At 37.9% G+C, this 21,502-nt stretch overlaps 1 protein-coding gene across 1 annotated transcript in view; it reads left to right on the top strand.

Moving 5' to 3' along the window:
• The window catches only part of slc7a11 (solute carrier family 7 member 11), a 40,420-nt gene extending 19,199 nt beyond the window's left edge, over window positions 1-21,221 (top strand). Inside the window, exons 5-12 of the mRNA XM_041990290.1 lie at window positions 702-801; window positions 2,673-2,717; window positions 4,205-4,328; window positions 10,574-10,677; window positions 11,992-12,088; window positions 12,230-12,379; window positions 19,843-20,020; window positions 20,907-21,221. Of these exons, the coding sequence (XP_041846224.1) occupies window positions 702-801; window positions 2,673-2,717; window positions 4,205-4,328; window positions 10,574-10,677; window positions 11,992-12,088; window positions 12,230-12,379; window positions 19,843-20,020; window positions 20,907-20,962 (854 nt within the window). The 3' untranslated portion in view covers window positions 20,963-21,221. The remainder of the gene's footprint in view (window positions 1-701; window positions 802-2,672; window positions 2,718-4,204; window positions 4,329-10,573; window positions 10,678-11,991; window positions 12,089-12,229; window positions 12,380-19,842; window positions 20,021-20,906) is intronic.
• The last annotated feature ends 281 nt before the right edge of the window (window positions 21,222-21,502 follow it).

Here is a 21,502-nt window from a genome sequence, read left to right on the forward strand (position 1 = left end):
TCAACCGGGAGGCATTCCTGCAGGACTCTTCACACCACAGTCCTGTCTGTAATTCCAGCGCCGCACTTTCCATGCCGCTGCCGCAGCAAATTCCAAGGCCAGCCTGGCCTCTAATTCCAGCCACTTCCCTTCAAGTGACAATGTGCAAGCCCATCAGTCCAACCATGCCGCCACTGCTGCTGCTGCACTGTCGCCCAGGCTGGATACCCTCAACATACAGGAAAGAATACACTCAGTTCAGACCACACAGCCACCATCCAAGCGAGACGTGACGACTTTCCTTCCCGTAGAAAATAATGAGTGTCGATACAAAGGAATCCAGAAGTCACAACGCCACTGAAACCAAGTCCGACCACGGTCCGAAAGACAGCCACAATGAGCGAGGCCAGCGGCCACCTTCTCACGCCGCCCGGGCATCCGCCCATCCGTCCCTGTCCTTGTCCCTGCCTCCCTGCTTGGTATCTGGTGTCTTAGTTATGAGGAGTGGGAGAGACAACCAGTGATTGTAATTAGGCTCAGGAGCGTCCATCTGCTGTGTGTGCCCTTGTTTAGAGTTCATGACCACAGGCAACCGTGTGTAAAAAGCGCACAGCAGTAAAATCATTAAATATGGGGTTACCTGATCATACTGTAAAAACGCTAGGCAATGTTTTGCATCCTATGATCTGTGTGTGTGTGTGTGTGTGTGTGTGTATTTGCAGGAGAGACCAAAAACTTTGAAAATGCCTTTGATCTGAGCAACGTGAAGCTGTCTGGTATGCCACTGGCCTTCTACTCTGGGATGTATGCATATGCTGGGTGGTAGGTATGGTCCTCACAAACATACTCTGATACTCAGACACACACATGCACACACACACACACACACGCTTACAGGGCTCTGAATGAACACCCACCAACCCTCCACATATTTGTTAAATTCATGTTGGTGGGTATGAATGAAAACTTACTGTCCGGTATAGCAGATCTTTGTGATATCACTAAGTTTACCGTCAGCGCTATTCCACAATGTATCATCCATCCATCAGCTGCTTCAACAAAGAGCAGCTGAATGAGGAGAGGAATTTAACGGAGGGGATGTGTAGAAGGTAAAACAGAAATGTGGAGGTTGGACGGTGGAAAGAGCGAGGCTGGTTACAGGAAAAGAATGGAAGTAGAGGAAGATGTCCACAGTCAAAGAGGAGAAGAAAGCCACTGAGACCTGACATGAAGATAGTTTGAACTCAGAGTTTATAAATAAACACATACATTAAACCAAGAGAACATCCAGAGAGGAAACAGACTGAAGAATAAAGTTTTGATGAAGATCACTGTGTCAATTAGATGAGGATAAATATGTAAAGTAACACTAGATAAGTTTCCAACCTTAAAACTCTGATCTGACTGCTTTTTATGACACACTGGTATTTATTATGTACATTCCTGAAGCCATCGTTGCCCTGCAGCGGCCTGAAACGGAGAAGCCATATTTCACTTCTTTATGTCCAGCCCGGGGCATCACGTTACTGCTGCGTGTTACGTTACAGCACCATGTCACACGCCAAGAACAGGACGTCAACATACTGGTCGTTCTGCGCGCTCACCAAGGCTGATTCAGCAAAAAAAAAAAAAAAAAAAAAAAAAAAACATGGACATTATCAGAGGATGAAAAATTAAGTATACTTACAGGACGAAGACAATGGCGGATTAGCTGTCGTTAGGGGAGATTTATTTATTTATTTTACACCTGTACAGTATATATGTACATAGACCATAATAATGACTCCTGTTCAGTCCAACTCGGAGTGTGTTTTTGCGTCACAGCACATCTATCTGAGTAGACATTACAATGAGTGTACAATAGTTTTTACCATTTTGTCTCCTTTATCTACCGTTGCCTTTATTTAATTTTAAATTAGTCTAGTTATGCTTAAGTACTAACCCCTAATGTCAAGTACTAACCTTTAATGTATGTATATGCTACTGGATGCTTGAATTTCCCTCGGGATCAATAAAGTATCTATCTATCTATCTATCTATCTATCTATCTATCTATCTATCTATCTATCTATCTATCTATCTATCTATCTATCTACTTATGTTGGAATATTTCAAAATGTTTTACAGACTGAATTTTTTTTTTTACAGTAATGAAGCAAAAATGTCCAAAGGTAAACTTTAAAGTCTATCATTTCAAAAATGTTCGGATCTAAAATAAAGTTAAAAATTAAGAAAAAAAACAAAAACAAAAAAAACAAAAACAACAAAACAAAACAAAAAGTTGTTCTTTGATGGAAAAGGTTTGGCATTTTCATGTAAAATGCGTCAATAAAACTATTTTACTTAAACACGTCTGATTAAATGCAGTAATTTGAATGTGTTTTATCACAATTTTATGACCTTTATTATCATCTCAACCAGGGAGGCATGATGCAGTTTTTGCAGTGAGTTAAGATTAATTAAACTAATTTAAATAGATAAACGAATAACAGATAAATGAATCAATGCCAACAAAATGTAGTTTTTAAGAATTGGATGAATAGAAATGAATGATAATGGTAATCGCAGAGCTGAAATGGTTGGTATGATGTGAGGATTTTCATTTCACAATTAGAAATTCTCTAATATCTCGTTGGAAGGAAATGTGCCGAAGCTCCACATGTGGTGCTGATGTTTGATGTTTGCTCCTCCAGGTTCTATCTGAACTTCGTGACGGAGGAGGTGGAAAACCCCGAGAAGTAAGTTCATGGTTCTGGTTTTTTCTGGTCTCTTTGTTTTTTATATGTGTTCCCAATCTAAAGAAAATATTTCTAAACTAAACTCAAGGAGCATATCACAAGAGAGACTTTTGAGGCTGCAAAAGTTGTTGTGATGAATAATGTTATAATCATACAAATATATGTAGTGCACAGTGCATTTCCCTTTAGGCTTACTTAGTGTTTCATTTAGCTCTTTGACCGGACAATTGGAAATCTCTACAACCATAAAAATTGTCGACAGATATCAGTGGACACATTCAGGATGAGCAGCAGGAAGCTGTTCCTGTGGAAAAACCTCCGATAAGTTCACTGTAGCAGACGTCAGACCGGCACAAGCTGGTCGAGTTCTTTCTGTGGATCTACTGGAGACAAAAAATGACGTTAAAAGCCGTGAACTTCATATGACTCCAAATATTAGTAGTTTAACAACCCAAATCTGAAAAAATAGGGCCACTGTGTGGACTGTAAATAGAAACAGAAAGCAATGATTTCCAAGTCTAATTTCTTTATTTCCATATTTCTTTCCCAATAGGACATAAACAACATATCAGATGTTGAAACTGAGAAATTTTAAGAAATATTTAAAAGTATAACAGGAGCATTTCAGAGAGGCAGAGTCTCTCAGAAAGATGGACAGAGGTTCATCAGTCTAAGGCAAGCTAGGTCTCAAACTGTGGAACAGTTTCAGAAAAATGTTTCTTTTAGTTGTCAAATGCACCTCCAGGTGTTTCTGATTTGTACCAGTTATTTTTCAGCCTTTTGTTGCTCCTGTTCCAACTTTCTACAGACGTGTTGCTTCCATCAGATTCACTATCAGCTCATATTTCCCATCAAACAGTAAAATGTCTCCGTTATAACATCTGATGTTGTAAATCCATCCATGAGCGCAGGAGAGTAGAGTTAAGAGGTCTCTTCTTCTACTTCAAGCTGAATTTATTGGAACAGTTTTCTGGACAGTGTCAGACCAGTTTCAGCTCAGCTTCCATTTACCTGTTATTACCTGCTTCCCCTGTTGCATCCCTGTTCCAGTTTTTATGTGAAAGTCAAACCAGTTTTCATGTTTGAATCTTCAGCCCAACAACAAACAGGCCGTTTGTTTGTCTCACTGGATAAGACGACGAAGTTCTGTTTTATTTAGAAAAAATCTATGGTAATATTCTACAAACATTAGATAATATTCTGAATGACAGTTATAAATATTCCACACTTCATTTCAAATCTATTACCATTATTAAAAACATAACACAAACAGATGGCGGCGAACTGTAACTTGACTCCTGAGGTGATAAGTTCTTCTTTGAATCATCATTTTTCTTTGAGTATCTACAAGATATTTTCTAGAAATTTCCTCTATGAGACAAATACAGACAACCAAAAGATGTGGATATAACTGAGTGATGAAGCTCATTAAGCAACATAAGTGTGTGATGGTGTAAAACGTGTCATTTAACTCTTTCTGTCTGCAGGACCGTGCCCTTAGCCATCTGTATCTCCATGGCGATTGTGACCTCCTGTTATGTGCTGACCAACATAGCCTACTACACTGTGATGTCGGCTGAGGAACTCCTGGCCTCGGAGGCTGTGGCTGTGGTAAATCCATCCATCCATCCATCCATGCATCCGTCCATCTATATATATATATATATATATATATAATAAATAAATAATAATCTGTCAGTCATTTGGACAGAGTTGTAGAAAAAGAGTAAAAGCATAACAAAGTTTATTAAAGAAAGGTTAACAAATCAGTTACTTGACTAGGGGTCATCCTGACCAGATAAGGTCAAGACAGAGTGAATCCCTCCCTTCCCTCAGAATCTGGAGTGGGTGTGTAAATCTGAAGATTGGTGTCGTAAGCAGCCTATTTTATCTTCAAAGACTTCAGCTATGTTCCAGATCTGCATCTGTACAAGTACCGACCTGCACCCAGGCTGGTAGTAAACTCTGGGAAAAACAGAACATAGTACACAATTCGTCCGTTCGTCTGTCCGTCCATCCATCAATCCGTCCGTTCGTCTGTCTGTCCATCCATCCATCTGTCCGTTCGTCTGTCCGTCCATCCATCCATCCATCCGTTCGTCTGTCCGTCCATCCGTCCATCCATCCATCCATCCATCCGTCCGTCCATCCATCCATCCATCCATCCATCCATTCATCCATCCGTCCATCCATCTGTCCGTCCATTCATCTGTCCGTCCATCCATCCATCCGTCTGTCCGTCCATCCATCCGTTCGTCCGTCCATTCATCCGTCCGTTAGTTTGTCCGTCCATCCATCTATCCGTCCATCCATCTATCCGTCCATCCATCCATCCATCCATCCATCCATCATTTCAGAGTTCAGAGTTTTGGTATGAACCTGTGGAAAGTGTGGTGGTAGTTTCAGCTGTTTGTTCATATTTCCATCAAGTATATTTAGAAAAACTAAAGTAAAATAATGAGCCGGATTGTATGACATTAAAATGTCTTTTAATGGTAAAAGGGTAATATAATGTCTCAGATTTAAATTGTTTAGGTGAATTATGTTTAAATCAGACTGTGTTTCTCCTGTAGTAGAGGTTGTGTGTGTTTGTGGTTTCACCTTAGCAGCGTGGAGATATTCACTCCTGACGTGATCACCGCCTTCCTGCACTTAACGTGTCAGTTATTACTGAAGCGTTTCTGACGGCTAAGTTTCCCAGCAGCTGTTAATGCAGTTGTTCCAGCCCAGCCCTGCTAATGCTAATCACATCATCCCCCAATAACACCCAACAGTCCTTATTAGTCCGAGGACTGCTATCAGTGCAGCTGCAAGCCCAAAGCTGCTGAAGACTCAATCATTCGGAGATCCTGGTCTTGTGTAATCTGGTTAGTTTTATTGCCTGATCACAATGAGCGTTAACAGCGCCTTAAGAAAGGCGTTAAGAGCATTTCTGTGTTCTTAGAAAGCTTCAGCGAGATAAAAGGATTATACTGTGTTCTTCCTCTCTGAGAGAAGGCAGACGGAAGTTTACATGGAAAACTCAATTTAAGAATTTAAGTCATGTCTCCAAGTTGTGTCAAAGAGGCTCGCCATGAAGGATAATCAGTCATTTTAGATGCTCTGAGTCAGATGCATGAACACATGGCATCGTTAAAGGTGGGAGTTTAGAGAACTTTCCCAGTTAAAGACAGAGAAATTGTAGTTTACTGTAATTTCTTTTGGTATCTTACTTCAGAATATTAGAAATCTTTTCAGGGAGGGTTTATCTTAAGAAATTATCTGCAGCTAAACATGGAAAACAGACACATCCATACAAGCACAGATCGAGGCTGATAAGGACTGAAAAGCTTCATGAATAATAATCAGCTTTTATTCCCATGTCGTTCCCATTTCTTCTTTTCAACACTATTGTTTCATCTAACACACCTAAATTAAAAGTGTAGGACCCCGACTTACTAACGGCCGATAGCTGCTTAGATATTTTTACTGCAGAAGTCAAATACTTGTAGACATACAGGCTGGACATATATATATATATATATATATATATATATATATATATATATATATATATAAATCGCAGCATGTCATGCGATTGATCGCGATTAATCGCATCGTTACGCACAAAATGTCTCTTTCCTTTCAAAAAAGGCCTACAGCTATAAAACGAAAATGAGGTAAGTTTTGGTTTACAAACACTACATCAGGGGTCTCTAACCTGCAACTCTGGAGCTGCAAGTGTCTCTCTGGACCTTCCACAATGCCTCTAAGTACGTGGCTAAAATATTTTTTTAAATCTATCTTTCTTGTCATTAGGTTGGAAACCATGGACTTTTTTTTCCTTTCTTTTACATCATTTTTCACAAATATCTACATTCCTTAGCAGAAAGTCTGTTTATCCTCCTTTTTTTTATAAAGGTTTTATGTTTTTCTTTATTTTAAAACCTTAAAAATGGAAATAAAAATGTGGTTCTTAAAATATAACAAACATCCTATGGTGGCTCTTCATTAAAATATATATTAAGTTTCCTTTTTGAAAAGTCTCATAACATCTGTGTCTCTAAAGTAGTTTTATTTAGCTGGCTGAGGGAAAAATGGCTCTTTGGATTGGAAAGGCTGCAGACCCCTGCACTAAACACATAAACAGGTTTAGCAGCAGTTTTCTCTTTAAACACCAACAGTTAAAATATTTCTTCATATATATTTATAAAATCAAATATTTATGAGAAAGAAGGATGAAATGTTCAGGATTTACTAACTAAAAGGTAAAAAGTCAGCAGGATGAATTTAAAGCTGTGAAGCTGCTTCCTTCTAAACACAGAAGGAACAATATGTGATGAATATCAGCATCAGGTGAACAGACAGAAAGCAGGATGAGAATCTCACAGCTTCTAGATGGTGAGGAGAGAGAAATATTCACAATATGCACAATAACTTCCATCCATGCACCTTCGCTGCTTCATTATCCAGATTTCTGGCCTATAATTTCTCTAAACTTTCATTTAAGGGTTAACATCTCGTTTCCGGGTGTAGCGTCAGGTCTGTAGATGCAACTATAAACATGTGTGGTATCCACAGAAAGCCCAGAATCTCAGCTACCAGCTCATTAAAACCATTTGTATCACCACCAAACACAGTTAAGACAACAAATTATTTAAAGAGCAGCTACACAAAGTCCGAAAAATATGTAAACACAAATTATGTCTCCCCATGTCCACCCCACGGCATGAACACGAACAAACGACTCCTCTACTGAAAACTCACATCTCACAGATTCCACAGCTGGAAGTTTCATCTCGCTATGACCAAGATTCACCGAACCAGAGGCAGAAGAAGACCAGATTTATGCTGCACGCTTGTAAAAGTCAGATAGCATGTCTTACCTTTGCTGTCTTGCATAAATTAAAACCGCATTTATTAAAGAAAATTATAATAAAAAAGTTTCCCGTCCAAAAAGTACGATGTTCTGTCCATCTGCATGTATTTTGACAAAGAGAAACGTCGGTTCTTTTTTTCTTCTTCCTGTTCCAGACAGAAAACATCTCTTTACTTTAATAAACCCGCTCTCTCCAGGGAGACATGGAAGCTACGTTTCTGTCATCAAAGCCAGCAAAAAAAAACGCGCGATTAAAGAAATTAACAGCGTTAATTGAGAGTTGCGTTAATATATGTGTATCTATATATATCTATATATATATATCTATATATATATATATATAGATATATATATTTATTTATACACACATAGATATTCTGTATGTAGTTAAAAGCTATAGTAAAATATTTGCTAAAATACGAATGGTGTACTTACTTCTGCGAGATACTGTATACTGTACTGTATACTATATATATATATATATATATATATATATATACACACATACATTCAGTTTATATTTTACCCAAAAAGCAGTCAACTCTCAAAAAATGTATAATTTTTCATCTTCAAATAAATGTTAATATGTTTACCACTTTTTATCTATTTTATTTACTTGTATTTACCTTAATAAGGCAACATATCCTGGGAGACACAAATCCGAAATATACAAGATATATACAAGATATTAAAGAAATAATATGAATGTTTTGCTTGGATCATAAATAGAAAAATAATAACATAACCAATTTTTTACATTTGTTTTTCGCTTCTGCCTTAATTCAAAATAATTACTAAATATTCAATAATTTGGAATTAAAGTATCCTTCTTCATGTTTGCATGGAAATGAACATCCAAATTGAGGTTTACACAGAAAACAAGTTTAACTGCCCTTAATCTTTAAGGCGCGAGATGGGAGTCAGTGGTACTATTAATCACGTGATTGGGACGGTACAGGAAACAAAGTTACCGGGAGCAGACGGGAGTGGGAACCAAACGAAAAAAAAAAAGACAGCTGCCCTCCATTTTGTAGTTTTTGCTCAATAAACCTACACTGTATCCAAGTATAAAAAGAACTACACTATCCAGAAGCCAACACTGCTTTCCTGCTGGAATTGAAATAACAAAAGGAATGGAGTTAGCAAACACCCGCGGAGAAACCAATAAGGCAAAAAATGATTTACGACGTAAAGTTGGCAGCAATGACGTGTCTATTAGGTTGGCAGATCTGGTTAAAAAAGGCGGATATATTAATGAACTTCACGACAGTCAAGTGTGACGGTTTTTAACACACTGTATGCTGTTTGTAACACATGTTTAGTTAATGACATTTAGAAATACAACTCTATATGTTCTGTTTGGGTTTATTTAACTTTGATAGACATGCTGTGAACCATGTACTGTTTTATTGTTGTTCACCCTTGTTTTGTTTTTTTTTCACAATTGTAATTGACCTCTAAAAAAAACTAGAAACACTTAGCAGCTGGTCTAAAAAAGAAGGGTGAGAACATTTAATCAAATTCAATTTATTGCCTAAAGACTAAATAAATTTTTAAAAATGGGAGTGGGAGTCATTCTAAATGGGAGCGGGATGGGATCGGGAGTAATTTAATCAGGATTGGGACAGGACAAGATTTTTTTCTGTGGGAGTGGGATGGGACAGGAGTAATAATGCACTCCCGTGTCACCCTCTAGTCCAAAGTCTAGTGTTTAGTGGAGACCAGGGTTCAAGTCCCCCAGGGGGCAAATTACCACTTTCCAGTCTGGTCCTTAGGCAGGACCCTTAACCCTACTGCCTAAATGGCTTTGGATTAAAGCGTCTGCTAACTTGTAGAGAGTCCGGACCAGAGTCCAAACCAGAGTCCAGTCCAGAAGCCAGACCAGAGTTCAGACTAAACATGGAGAAGCCACATCTAGCTGTTATGTTATACGTCGACACTTTTAAACCCAGGTTAAAAACATTTCTTTCCTCGTGGTTCTATGCATGACTTTTATCTGATCTTGCTTTTAATCATTTTCATTTAATTTATTGCTACTTGTTGCTGCCTTTTACTACTTTATCGCTTCCCCTGCACCATCTGTAATGCTTTTAATGTTTTATGTAAAGCACTTTGAATAGTCTTATACATGACATGGGCTGTACAAATAAACCTGCCTTGCCTTTTAACTTCTAAGCGTGACGTGCACGTCGTTCTCTGTTGCATCACTAAACGTTCTTCTTGTGATTGGACAGTATTATTCTGCTTAGTGTTTCAGTGGAAGCCATCAGGCCTTGCCATGGTTTTTGCTTCACATGTAAGCTATTTGTACAGGTATCACAACCACATCAGTGCCTGTATGAAAAGAAACAATAGAAAAAATTTTCCTGCAGTTCTAGCCTATAAACAAAATAAAAGAACAGACCAGCTTAACTGCTGTTTCATAGATGTAAAACTAAAGATGCTGTGATGGACTGGTGAGCGACCAGCAGCTGATGGGTTCTTAACTCCACCGTGACCTTGAATCAGAGTGGGCTGGTATGGAAAATGGATGGATGGGGCTTAAAAGCTGACTTGGTGGCTTTAGTTGCTATTTAATGTTGTTGGATTTTGTTGTCACCATCTGAGCCGGATCTACCAGAATATTTGAGGCAGTGAGCATGTTGCTGGACTAGCTCCTGATCTGTTCAATGTTCATTTCTGCATGGAGCTTTGGATATTTGAAGAGCATTTGACTTCCACTGTGGTGTTAAATGAAACTGCTGTAACACAAACATTTTCTGTAAATAATACGACTTCTGCTTCCACAATTTGTTTCATTGTTTCATTATAGATTCATTATAGTGAAAAAAACAGTAACTGATTTCCCTGAATGAGGTTAAAATCCATGTTTGAACCCACCCCCCCAAAAAAAGAAAAATCAAGGAAAGCTTTTGTATGAATCTACTGTCACTAATTTGCTCCAAATGAGAAAATGTGAAGTGCTTCTTCTTCATTTTGAACGTCTTTGTTTCCTCAGACATTTGCAGAGAGGCTTCTGGGGAACTTTTCCATCGCAGTCCCAGTGTTTGTGGCCTTGTCCTGCTACGGCTCCATGAATGGTGGCCAGTTTGCTTTGTCAAGGTACAGATTCTCCATGTTTGGTGGCATTTAACTCAAACTACCGAATGCACAGAGTGAGCATAATGACAAGTTACACATTTCACTTGGCCATTAAGTAAGTGTTGTAAACAGTCTCTTCATTGTGAAGGTTGTTGTTTTTCTGAAGCAAGCAGTATTTAGATAAGACAAGAAGTTAATACACCCTCACCGTTTACCTGATCAGCTTCCTATTTACACAAATATGTCACCAGCCAATCACATGACAGCATCTCAAAACAGTACACACAGTTGTCTGGACCAGAATGTCTTGATGTCAGAGGAGAATGGACAGACTGTTTGGAGATAACTGAAAGGCAACAGGAAGTCCAATTAGCACTGGTTCCAACCAAGGTATGGTAAATGGACATTTCCAGTCAGCTTGACCACTCAAAGTGCTTTACACTACATACTATATTCACCCATTTAAACACACTCATATGCCGACAGGCCCATCGGGAGGCAACATGGGGCTTAGTGTCTTGCTAAAGTGTCTTGACATGTAGTCAGGGAAAGCCTGGAGTCGATCCACCAACCTTCTGGTTGGAAGACTGCTCTTCCTCCTGAGCTACAGCCACCCTACAGAGATGCAGAACAACATCTCTGAACACACAACACGTCCAGCCTTGAAGCAGATGGGCTACAGCAGCAGAAGACCACACCAGGTGCCTCCTGTCAGTTAAGAACAGGAAACTGAGGCTACAATTCACACACACTCACCAACACTGGACAATAGAAGATGGAGAAACGTTGCTGGTCTGATGAGTCTCCATTTCAGCTCCACATTCAGATGCTAGGCTCAGAATCTGCTGGAAACATCATGAAAACATGGATCCATCCTGCCGTGGATCAATCGTATTCCTTTCAAACTGTTGCTGACTATGTTCATCCCTTTATGACCACAGTGGAGCATCTTCTGATGCTACTTCCAGCAGGATAATGCACCATGTCACAAAGCTCAGATCATCTCCAGCTGCTTTCTAGAACATGACGATGAGTTCACTGGACTCCAACGACCTCCACAGCCGCCAGATCTCAGTCCAGTAGAGCAGCTTTGGGATGTGGTGGAACGGGAGATTCTCATCAGGGATGCAGCCGACAAACCTGCAGCAACTGTGTGATGCTGTCATGTTAATATGGAGAAAACCTCTGAGGAATTTTTCCACCACCTGCTTCCATCTATCACAGCAGGATTAAAGCAGGTCTGGAGGAGAAAGGGGTCTGACCCGGTACTAGAAGATGAAGTCACCCACATGATGGCAATAAGATAACTAAATGTCTGACTTGTTTGTTCACCAGAATGTTTTACGTAGCTTCACGTGAAGGACAGCTCCCTGAGGTCTTATCTATGATCCACGTGCGCAGACACACTCCACTGGCAGCGGTCCTCATACTGGTCAGTAAACACTAACTGAGCAACACATAGCATGTAGATGATGAGCGTTACAGAATGGGGCAGTTAGAGTACATCTAGAGAAAATTAAAGTGAAGTAAACACAACCTGTGTGTGTGTTTGTGTGTGTTTCTCTGTGTGTAGTACCCTATGACCATGCTGCAGCTGTTTGTGGGGGACATCTACAGCCTGTTAAACTTCATGAGCTTCCTGCGCTGGCTGTTCATCGGTGTGGTGGTCCTGGGTTTAATCTACCTCCGGTATACCAAACCTGATCTCCCCCGCCCCTTTAAGGTCAGTGGTTCAACATCTGTACACAGCTGTCACTGTTCCAAACCCGACCTGGATTCAGACACCACCTGCAACACCTCACTAACTTTTACCGTGGTCTGAAAGTCTGAATAAAGCAGATCTACGTCCAGAATCACAGATAAATGTGTTGTTAACCTCCTAGTCAAGCAGGATCACTAAAACACTCAAATAGTACATGAAATGAGCTTTTATAAAGACAGAATCAGCTGTGTTCTCTGCTCCCAGACATTCAAGGCAGCGGTCCACTCAACACCAGTGATGGAGTGAGAGGTTATACATGGACTTTATCACAGGGACATGGAGTAAGAAACATTCAAGAGGTTTATTTGTCACATGCTCTGTTATACATGTAAAATATCAGGTGAAACTTTAACTGAGTCACTCCCCAGACTGTGCAGGAATACAATAAAAGAATAGCAAAGTAAAAAAAAAAGAGTACTTCTATTATTATTATTATTATTATTATTATTAATTGTATACTATGTATATGTAATTGTATTGTATTGTTATTGTTATTATTATTAGTAGTAGAAGCAGCAGCAGCAGCAGCAGTAGTAGTAGTAGTAGCATTGTTATTATTATTATTATTAGTAGTAGTAGTAGTAGTAGTAATATTATCATCTCACTGTAGAATGACTCAGTCACTACTTTTACCAAAGATGATGATAACTGGATTCATATGTTTTGTTTCTTTGTTTAATTTTTTATCTTTTATGCACGGTTTAATAGTGTTTTATAGGTGATAGTAAATCAACTAATAAGTGGGGGTGGACGGAGAAAAAAATCTGCCCTGGAATTTTGGCCCAGACTGGCCTATGTGTCAAGTACATCACTAATCTCTGAGTTTCCTTAAATGGGAAAATCAACTGTGCACCTTAAAGCCACTAAAACCATGCAGTGAGTTAGTCAGAATCAGTAAGAGTAGAAACATTAAATACTTCATGTTACCAATGAATATCAGAGCATCTTCATCCCACTGTGTGTTTGAAGAAGAAAGAAAAGACAGACATGAGAAATAATGGATCAGATGAAACTTCAGAAAGTGTCTCTGTGTCTGCTGCTGCTCTCCTCAAGATGTTTTCTCAACCTGGTTCAACATATGATTGCATGGAGTTTTTTTTTTTTTAAGAAAATATGATTCAGTCATATTCAGAATTATTGGATTCTGTGATAAAGAGACAAAACACTACAACACTGATAACATACTGTATGGACAAATATGTAACTATACAAAACTTTTTTTATTGAAGGAACAAACAATAGATATGACAACCACAATAGCATAACATTCATGACAGCACCAATAAACACTAGGGGAAAAAAAACAAAACATTCAGCCAGATAATGACATTACAAAAGTGGATCACTAAACTAGAATCTGTTATAGGAATCAATTTTTTCTTAAACATAATGAAAAAATATTGGATTCATTTCAGATGGTCAGAATTACAAAAGCAAAAAATAGAGAAAAAAGGAAAAGAGAAAACAAACGAGAGATTTTAATTCGTTTCATTCCAGTTTCTAAAACACTGGATTCATTCTGAACATTAATCCACCTTTCTGTAACAAATCTGAAATTTCACGTGGCCTATGAGATAACACTGGTTGCAATACTTGTAAAAAATATGCATCTTTTCCCTTTAGGGCAGCGGAAAGATTCTCCATTGGCAAAATCTTGAATAGCTCTGTACCATTGTGTGACTGCTGATGGAGCTTTGATCCACTGAAACATAATGCATCGTTTAGCTAAGAAGAGTAGTTTTGTCACAAGAAAATGCTGTGAGGGGTTATGATGAATATTTTCTGTAAGGAAACCCAACAAGAACAATGTGGAATCCTTTTTGATTTCCATATATGTAAAATTGTACAAAGCTCTTATTTAATGTTTTTTCTAAAAACGTCCAATCACCGGGCATTGCCATATCATATGTTCCCACCTCTTTCTTACATTTTCTATACATAGGAGAAATATCAGATCTATATTTATTAAGAAATTGTGGTGTATGTTGTGTCCTACGGAGAATTCGATTTTACTTGACTCTAAGAATGCCTTTTCCTGAGTTAATTTAATTCCAAGATCTTTTTCCCATGTACTACAGATTTTATAAATTTTATAAGGATCCAGATACTGCAGCTTCTGATGAAAATAGGATATATATATATATATATATATATATATATATATATATATATATATATATATATATACATATATATATATATTTGCTGTATGAAAAAAGTTGTTAAAAGGGCTCCTAGTGTATTTGTCATCAAGAAATTTGCAATCAGTAAATAAAAAAATGTCTAATCTGTAAATATGCAAAGCAATCAGTGGGCCATATTCCATATCTAATCTGGAGTTGTTGAAAGTGTCTCTGCTTCAAACAGGTCTCCAACTGTTTTAATGCCTTTTGCAAACAATTTTTCAAATACATCTTTCCCTTGGCCAGGTAAGAAAAAGTTATTTTAAATTATAGGTTGAAAGGTCGATGAAAAATTACTACTCTGCAGGGATTTTGATATTTCCTGACAAGTAGCTTAATAAAGAGTGGGTAACAGTAAATGTGTGAATTTTTTCCATCTAAACATATTAAAATACAGATTGAGCTTGGCAAGCCCTGTTAAAATAAAGAAGGCTAGGTAAGGCTATTCCCCCTCTTTCTACAGGGAGTTGCAGCGTTTAACAATCTTATATGTTGTCCATCAACACCTACACAGAAGCTGCCTTCAGCACATTTTAACCCCAAACTATCCGACTTTCAGCCCACAACCAATAACTGATCGGCTGATAAATAAACTCATAAATCTGCTGACTCACTGTTTATGTTGATGAATGATGGTTAGAATTCATGTTTTCACTTTCAATAAGATGATTTCATTTAGGAAAATATAAATGACGTAAAAATGAACACAACCAGTTAACCAGCCAACACAACCAGTTAACCAGCCAACACAGTCAGTTAAGTTAACCAGCCAACACAACCAGTTAACCAGCCAACACAGCCAGTTAACCAGCTGTTCACCTGCTGGAAGTCATCAGTTAACTCAACTCAACTTTATTTATATAACCCTTTAAAACAACCACAGCTTGTTTAACATCATAAACGTGAGGAGAAAAACTACACTTGCTGTTTTATCGCTGTGTTTTCATCACTTCATCATAACTTTGTAAACTGTTAGCATGTTCACTGTTTACTGTCAGCATGTTAACCGCTAACTGTTAGCATGTTCACCATTTACTGTTAGCATGTTTATCGCTAAATGTTAGCATGTTTACGGCTAACTGTTAGCATGTTCACCGCTTACTGTTAGTATTTTCCCCACTGTTCACTGCTTACTGTTAACGTGTTCACCACTAACTGTTAGCTTGTTTACCGCAAACTGTTAGCTTTTTTAGGCAAGGAAAGCTTATTTATGTAGCACACTTCAACAACGGTGATTCAAAGTGCTTTACAGAATACAAGAAGCGGAATTTAATATTTAAAAAGATGAAGGGACATTGATACAAACAGTATTAAAACATGATCAAGTTTGAAAATTCCAGCTTAAAAGAAACAGATGCAGATTTGGACTTTTAAATAAAAACTAGTGAAATGCAGCAGAGAACAGGTGGGTCTTTAACATGGATTTAAATAAAAGGTGTGTCCCAATTCAGGGTCTGCACACTTCGAAGTTCGCAGACTACATAGGCTACAGAGTGTCCTCCGTAGTCTACACACTTCGAAGTCCGCTTAATGTTTGTGAAATGGGATAGCTAATAAGAACTTCTCATAGCAACAAAACAGGACGTTAAGTCACTTAAACCTGAAGTTACTCATAGGACACGTCAGTGGATGCTGAATACCAACCGGCAACACCGACAGCATAAAAATTAAAAAAAAAAAACACTGTCTGAAGCTGTTTTCCAGCTGGTACACACTTCGTTAACCCCTTAAAAGTCCCTGAATATCAAATATTACCAAATTTTAATGTCACCATTTAACAAACATGCTTTAGATGTACTTGGTTTTATAACATTTATTCCAAAGTGTAGTTTTAAAAAGAAAAGCATACTTTTTTTAAAATAAAACTTTATTTAAAACTTAATACAACTCATTTGCTGATTCGCAATGAATTCTGGGAGAAAAGAAGCCGCAAAGGATGCATCACCAGCATCCTTCGTATTAGGCTAAATGAAGTGAGGATTTGATGGGTGGTTTCGTAGGGTCCTTCGAAATTCTGTAATTTGGGACAGTACTTCGCGCACCGCGATGACTTATGTGCCTGACGAATCAGCACTTCGAATGTGTAGACCCTAAATTGGGACAGTGTTTCAGCTGATCTGAGGCTTTCTGGGAGTTTGTTTCAGACATGTTGAATGGAGCTTGTCCATGTCTGGTTCTGACTCTGGGAACTGATAAGAAACTGGAAATGACCTGTAATATGAAATATCAATTACATGATATATATAATAAAAAGGCTGAGTATGCTCTATTTAGGCTAAAAACCACTTTATATGAAGGGGGTGAAAAAAGTGGCAGATTATTAGCAAGACAATTAAGACAACAGGAAAATTCTAACAACATTCCAATGATTAAAAAGGATAATGGGGTGGTAACCTCATCGAAAGAAATTAATCAGGTTTTTAAAAAATTTTATGAAAATCTCTACACATCCTCTTGTGCTTCTAACACAGAAGACACAGAGGCATTCTTCTCTAGTATTCGTCTGCCGGGTATATCTAACGAGCAAAAAGACATGCTAGATGCTCCAATAACAGAGGAAGAGATTAGGACTACTATTTCATCCATGAAAACCGGGAGGTCACCTGGTTTGGATGGCTTCCCGGTTGAATATTACAAGAAATATATTGATATCTTGACCCCCATACTGCATAAAGTGTACATGGAGGCACCCTGGCGTCACGTTTAGAAAAAATACTTCCAGATGTCATACATGGAGATCAAGTAGGTTTTATTAAAAAAAGGTCCTCGGTTGATAACATGAGAAGGCTTGTACATTTGATTCATATGAACTGCTCTAACCCAGTACCAGTGGCAGCTTTGTCTCTAGACGCTGAGAAGGCTTTTGACCGGGTGGAGTGGGGGTTCCTCTTGTCAACTCTTTCAAAATTTGGGTTGGGTCCTGGCTTCTGTAAATGAGTGACGATACTTTATTCTAGCCCAAGAGCAGCTGTTCTAACAAACGGGCTGATATCTGATTTTTTCTGTCTCTCCAGGGGGAGAAGACAGGGATGTGCTCTCTCCCCACTGCTCTTTACTATGGTTCCTGAACCATTAGCTGTAGCGATCAGAGCTGATATGAGGATTAAAGGTGTGCAAGCGGGGGGCAGAGAGCACAAGTTATTTATGTATGCTGATGATATCTTAGCAGTGTTGGAAGACCCAGGGAACTCCCTGCCGGGGTTGCTTGAATGTATAGAATCATATTCTAAATTATCAGGGTATAAAATAAACTGAGTCAGAGTGTATGCCAATATCACATACATGTCACTTTGGGGTTATCACTTCATATGGCTTCAAGTTCCTATCTTCTGGTATGAAATATCTAGGTATTCAACTAAATCCAAATCTGGCTGACATAATGACCTCAAATATGCAACCACTCCTCCCAAAAATTAAAATGAACCTGGATAAGTGGGGAAAATGAAGTTAACATTATGGGGGAAAATTAATATAATTAAAATGGTGGTTGCACCACAATTCAATTATGTCTCCATGATGTTACCAGTCAATATAGCACCACAATTATTTAAACATTATGATAAAACTGTTAAAGACTTTTTATGGGATAAAAAAAGACCAAAGATTAATATTAAAAAGATGTGGGCACCGAAGGAAATAGGAGGTATGGGTCTACCTAATGTAAGATTATATAATCTGTCATTTGAAATGTCTAGATTAATTAAACATTGGAAGGGGATGGACCAAGAGCTGAGTTGGATCAAAATTGAAAGAGAACTGACTAGCCCGTTTGAACCTCTGGAAGTTCTCTCACATGGCATAACAACTCCTGGACATAATTATTTTTCAAATCCAGTGCTGTCTTACTCCAAAACAGTCTGGAGAGAAATTCATAAGATATATAATATCTCACACTTAAGACAACCTTATGCCTCTTTATGGCACAATCCAGCCATGCGTATTGGGAAGAAACCTGTCTACTGGAGACAATGGCTTGTAAGGGGGATACGTAAACTGAGCGACTTGAATGTAGGTGGAGTGTTCATGTCCTTTGCTGATATCATGCAAAAATATGATCTGGAATATAAAGGTAATTTTTGGAAATATTTACAAATAAGAGACAGTATCACAAAGGGTAAATTTTGTCACATTAAGAATACATTGATGGAAGTTATGGACCTACCCATTATAACACACAGAGCAGCCATATTTTACAGAATATTTAATGGTATACGAGAAAATATGTGTAACAATTTGAGGATCATCTGGCAGAAAGACCTAGGGTGTGATCTGAGTGAGGAGGACTGGTTACATGAGAGAGGCAAAGGGGAAATTTATTCAGTATAAGAAACTCATAGATTCTGTTTCACCCCCTCAAAATTACATAGAATGGGCTTAATAGGAAATAACCTATGTTGGAAATGTCAGAGTGAAACAGGGACATTCATACATGTGATCTGGGGATGTAAGCTAGTGTACCCATTTTAGGAGAAAGTACTGGAAAACTTCAATAACAAAAAAAAAAAACAAGAAACTGGAGATGACCTGAGGGTTCTGGCAGGTTCATACTGGGTCAAGAGGTCACTCATGTATTTTGGTTCACAGCAGCTGATAAAGATTCTGCTGCATTGGAACTGTCAAACATATTTAGACATGTGGCAGCATCTTTTCTTTCTTTGAAAGTGACTGACCTGTTGCTGATCTCAGGGACCTCAGTTTGGTTGGCTCTCAGATGGAAATTTGGATGGATGATAAATGAACGGCTGAAATGTTGAGACAAATGTTAAAATGTGTAGCAGAATCTTGACAGTCATGAATGGTGGTAAAGTTATTCAACTATTTGGACTAAGTGGGAGGTAAAACATCTGTCCACGGTGTTCCCCGCCTCTTGCCTGATGGCAGCTAGGTAGGTTCCAGCTCCAGGGAATTAAAAATGGATGAATGGATGGGAAGCAAAGCTGTGTGTCATCTGTGTAACAAGGGTACAAGACACCACTGATGGGGTTAAGGAGATGACAAAAGAGGTGAAAAAATATCCTAATAGCGTTATGCTGCATCGAAGGTTATGATTTTAAACCATTAAAAGTGACTTTTGTGTAAATTATTCAGACTAATAAAGGAAGTGCACTGAAGGCATTTAGTTGTTTGTATATGTTTATTTGTTTTTGACCAGATGGTTTTGGTACTTTGTCTTCTAACAGCGCCCCATAAAGTGTTTTTTACTATGTAAACCAAAGTTCACAGTTCTCGTCTTGTCCACAGGTCCCGCTCTTCATCCCAGTGGTCTTCAGCTGTACATGTTTCTTTATGGTCTTCCTGTCTCTGTACTCGGACCCTGTCAACACAGGCATTGGATTCGCTATTTCCCTCACGGGCATCCCCGCTTATTACATCTTTATCTACTTCAACAACAGACCAAAGTGGCTGCAGAGGGCTATAGGTAACTCAGCACTGATACAACAGACAGCTCTGTCCTTAAATAATCATTAAACTCATTCATTTGTCGATTTATTAAGAATTAACTTCATCTCATCACTTTATTTTTTGGCAAATTATTATTTTAATGACATTCGAATTATTAAATTAAACAAATACACAACAATAACAACTTATTTCAGTTTATTTTTAATAAATTCAGTTTATTTAAATTCAGTTCAGCTCAAATAAATCTAAATTTATTCTTCATTTTAATTAATTCAGTTTGTCCAGTCCAATTCATTTCAGTCAAATTCCGTCCAATTCAGTTCTGTTCAGTTAACTCTGTTCAAATAGATGCAATTCATTTTAAATTTAGTTAAATAAAGTTCAGTTAAACTAATTCAGTTCCATTCAGTTCAATAAATTCCGTTTAAACTGAATTCAGTTCAGCACAGTTCAGTTAAGATAAACCAGTTAAATTGATTTAAATTTTCATTCAGTTCAGTTTAGTTTGGTTCAACTGATTTAAAGCAGATTAATTAAATTCAGTTTTAATTTAGTTTTAGTTTAATTAAATTAAATAAAACTCCGTTCAATTCAATACATTTCAAGTCAGTTAAATTAGGTTCAGTGCATTTATTTCAGTTCAGTTCAACTGATTTAATTAAAATAAATTAAATTCAGCCCAGTTCAGTTTATTTTATTTCACAGTAAACCCTCAGTTTGACACCTCTGCAACCCTCATGACCCTCCAAATGTAGATCAGCTGTCAGAGTTAGAGAGGAAAAACTTTTGAGACTTGTTTTATTTTTATTTTTCTTTCATTGCGTTTTTATTTTCCTTGCATTTTGCACATACTCATAAAGATTTGTTTGAAAAGTTATGATATGTCTTTGTATTCTTTTCAGATTCCTTCAACAGAACGTTGCAGATCATCCTGGAGGTGGTCCCAGCCGACCAGTAGCAAGATAAGAACACCTTCTGAGCCCTCAGAGACAACGTGACCATAAACCTGCTGAGAACCCAGGAATCCTTCACAGGCTGTTGGTCCAGAAAATGTTTATGGATGTAATAATGAATTTTATTCAGAAATAGCCACGTGAGAAATATTTGATCCATTTCTTTCCTCTTATTTAGTGTTTAGTCTGTGAAACTGTCAGTATTTATTGGACAGTGAAAGACAAACGTCACTGTGTCAACAAAGCACAAACACAAGGTTTATGAAGGTGCTTTTTTTTTTTGGTCCCATATAATCAATATTATAATCAATTTATGTTTTGTTTATAGTTTATTAAACTGTCTCAGTATTCCAGTAATTTTACTCAAGTAGCTTCAGACTTTCCCAGAAAATAAAAACCAGTTCAAGCTGCGTTTCCTCTTCATTTCTTCTTTTAATGAGAGGATCAAAGGGTGGAGTCTGAATGTGGCTGTTCAGCTCAGATTTTTAAATAACATTCTTGATAACTGTATCATGGTTAGAACGAACATGGAGGAAATTATGTGT

The sequence above is a fragment of the Melanotaenia boesemani genome, chromosome 7 (assembly GCF_017639745.1).
Source record: "Melanotaenia boesemani isolate fMelBoe1 chromosome 7, fMelBoe1.pri, whole genome shotgun sequence".
In the NCBI taxonomy this organism is placed as follows: domain Eukaryota; kingdom Metazoa; phylum Chordata; class Actinopteri; order Atheriniformes; family Melanotaeniidae; genus Melanotaenia; species Melanotaenia boesemani.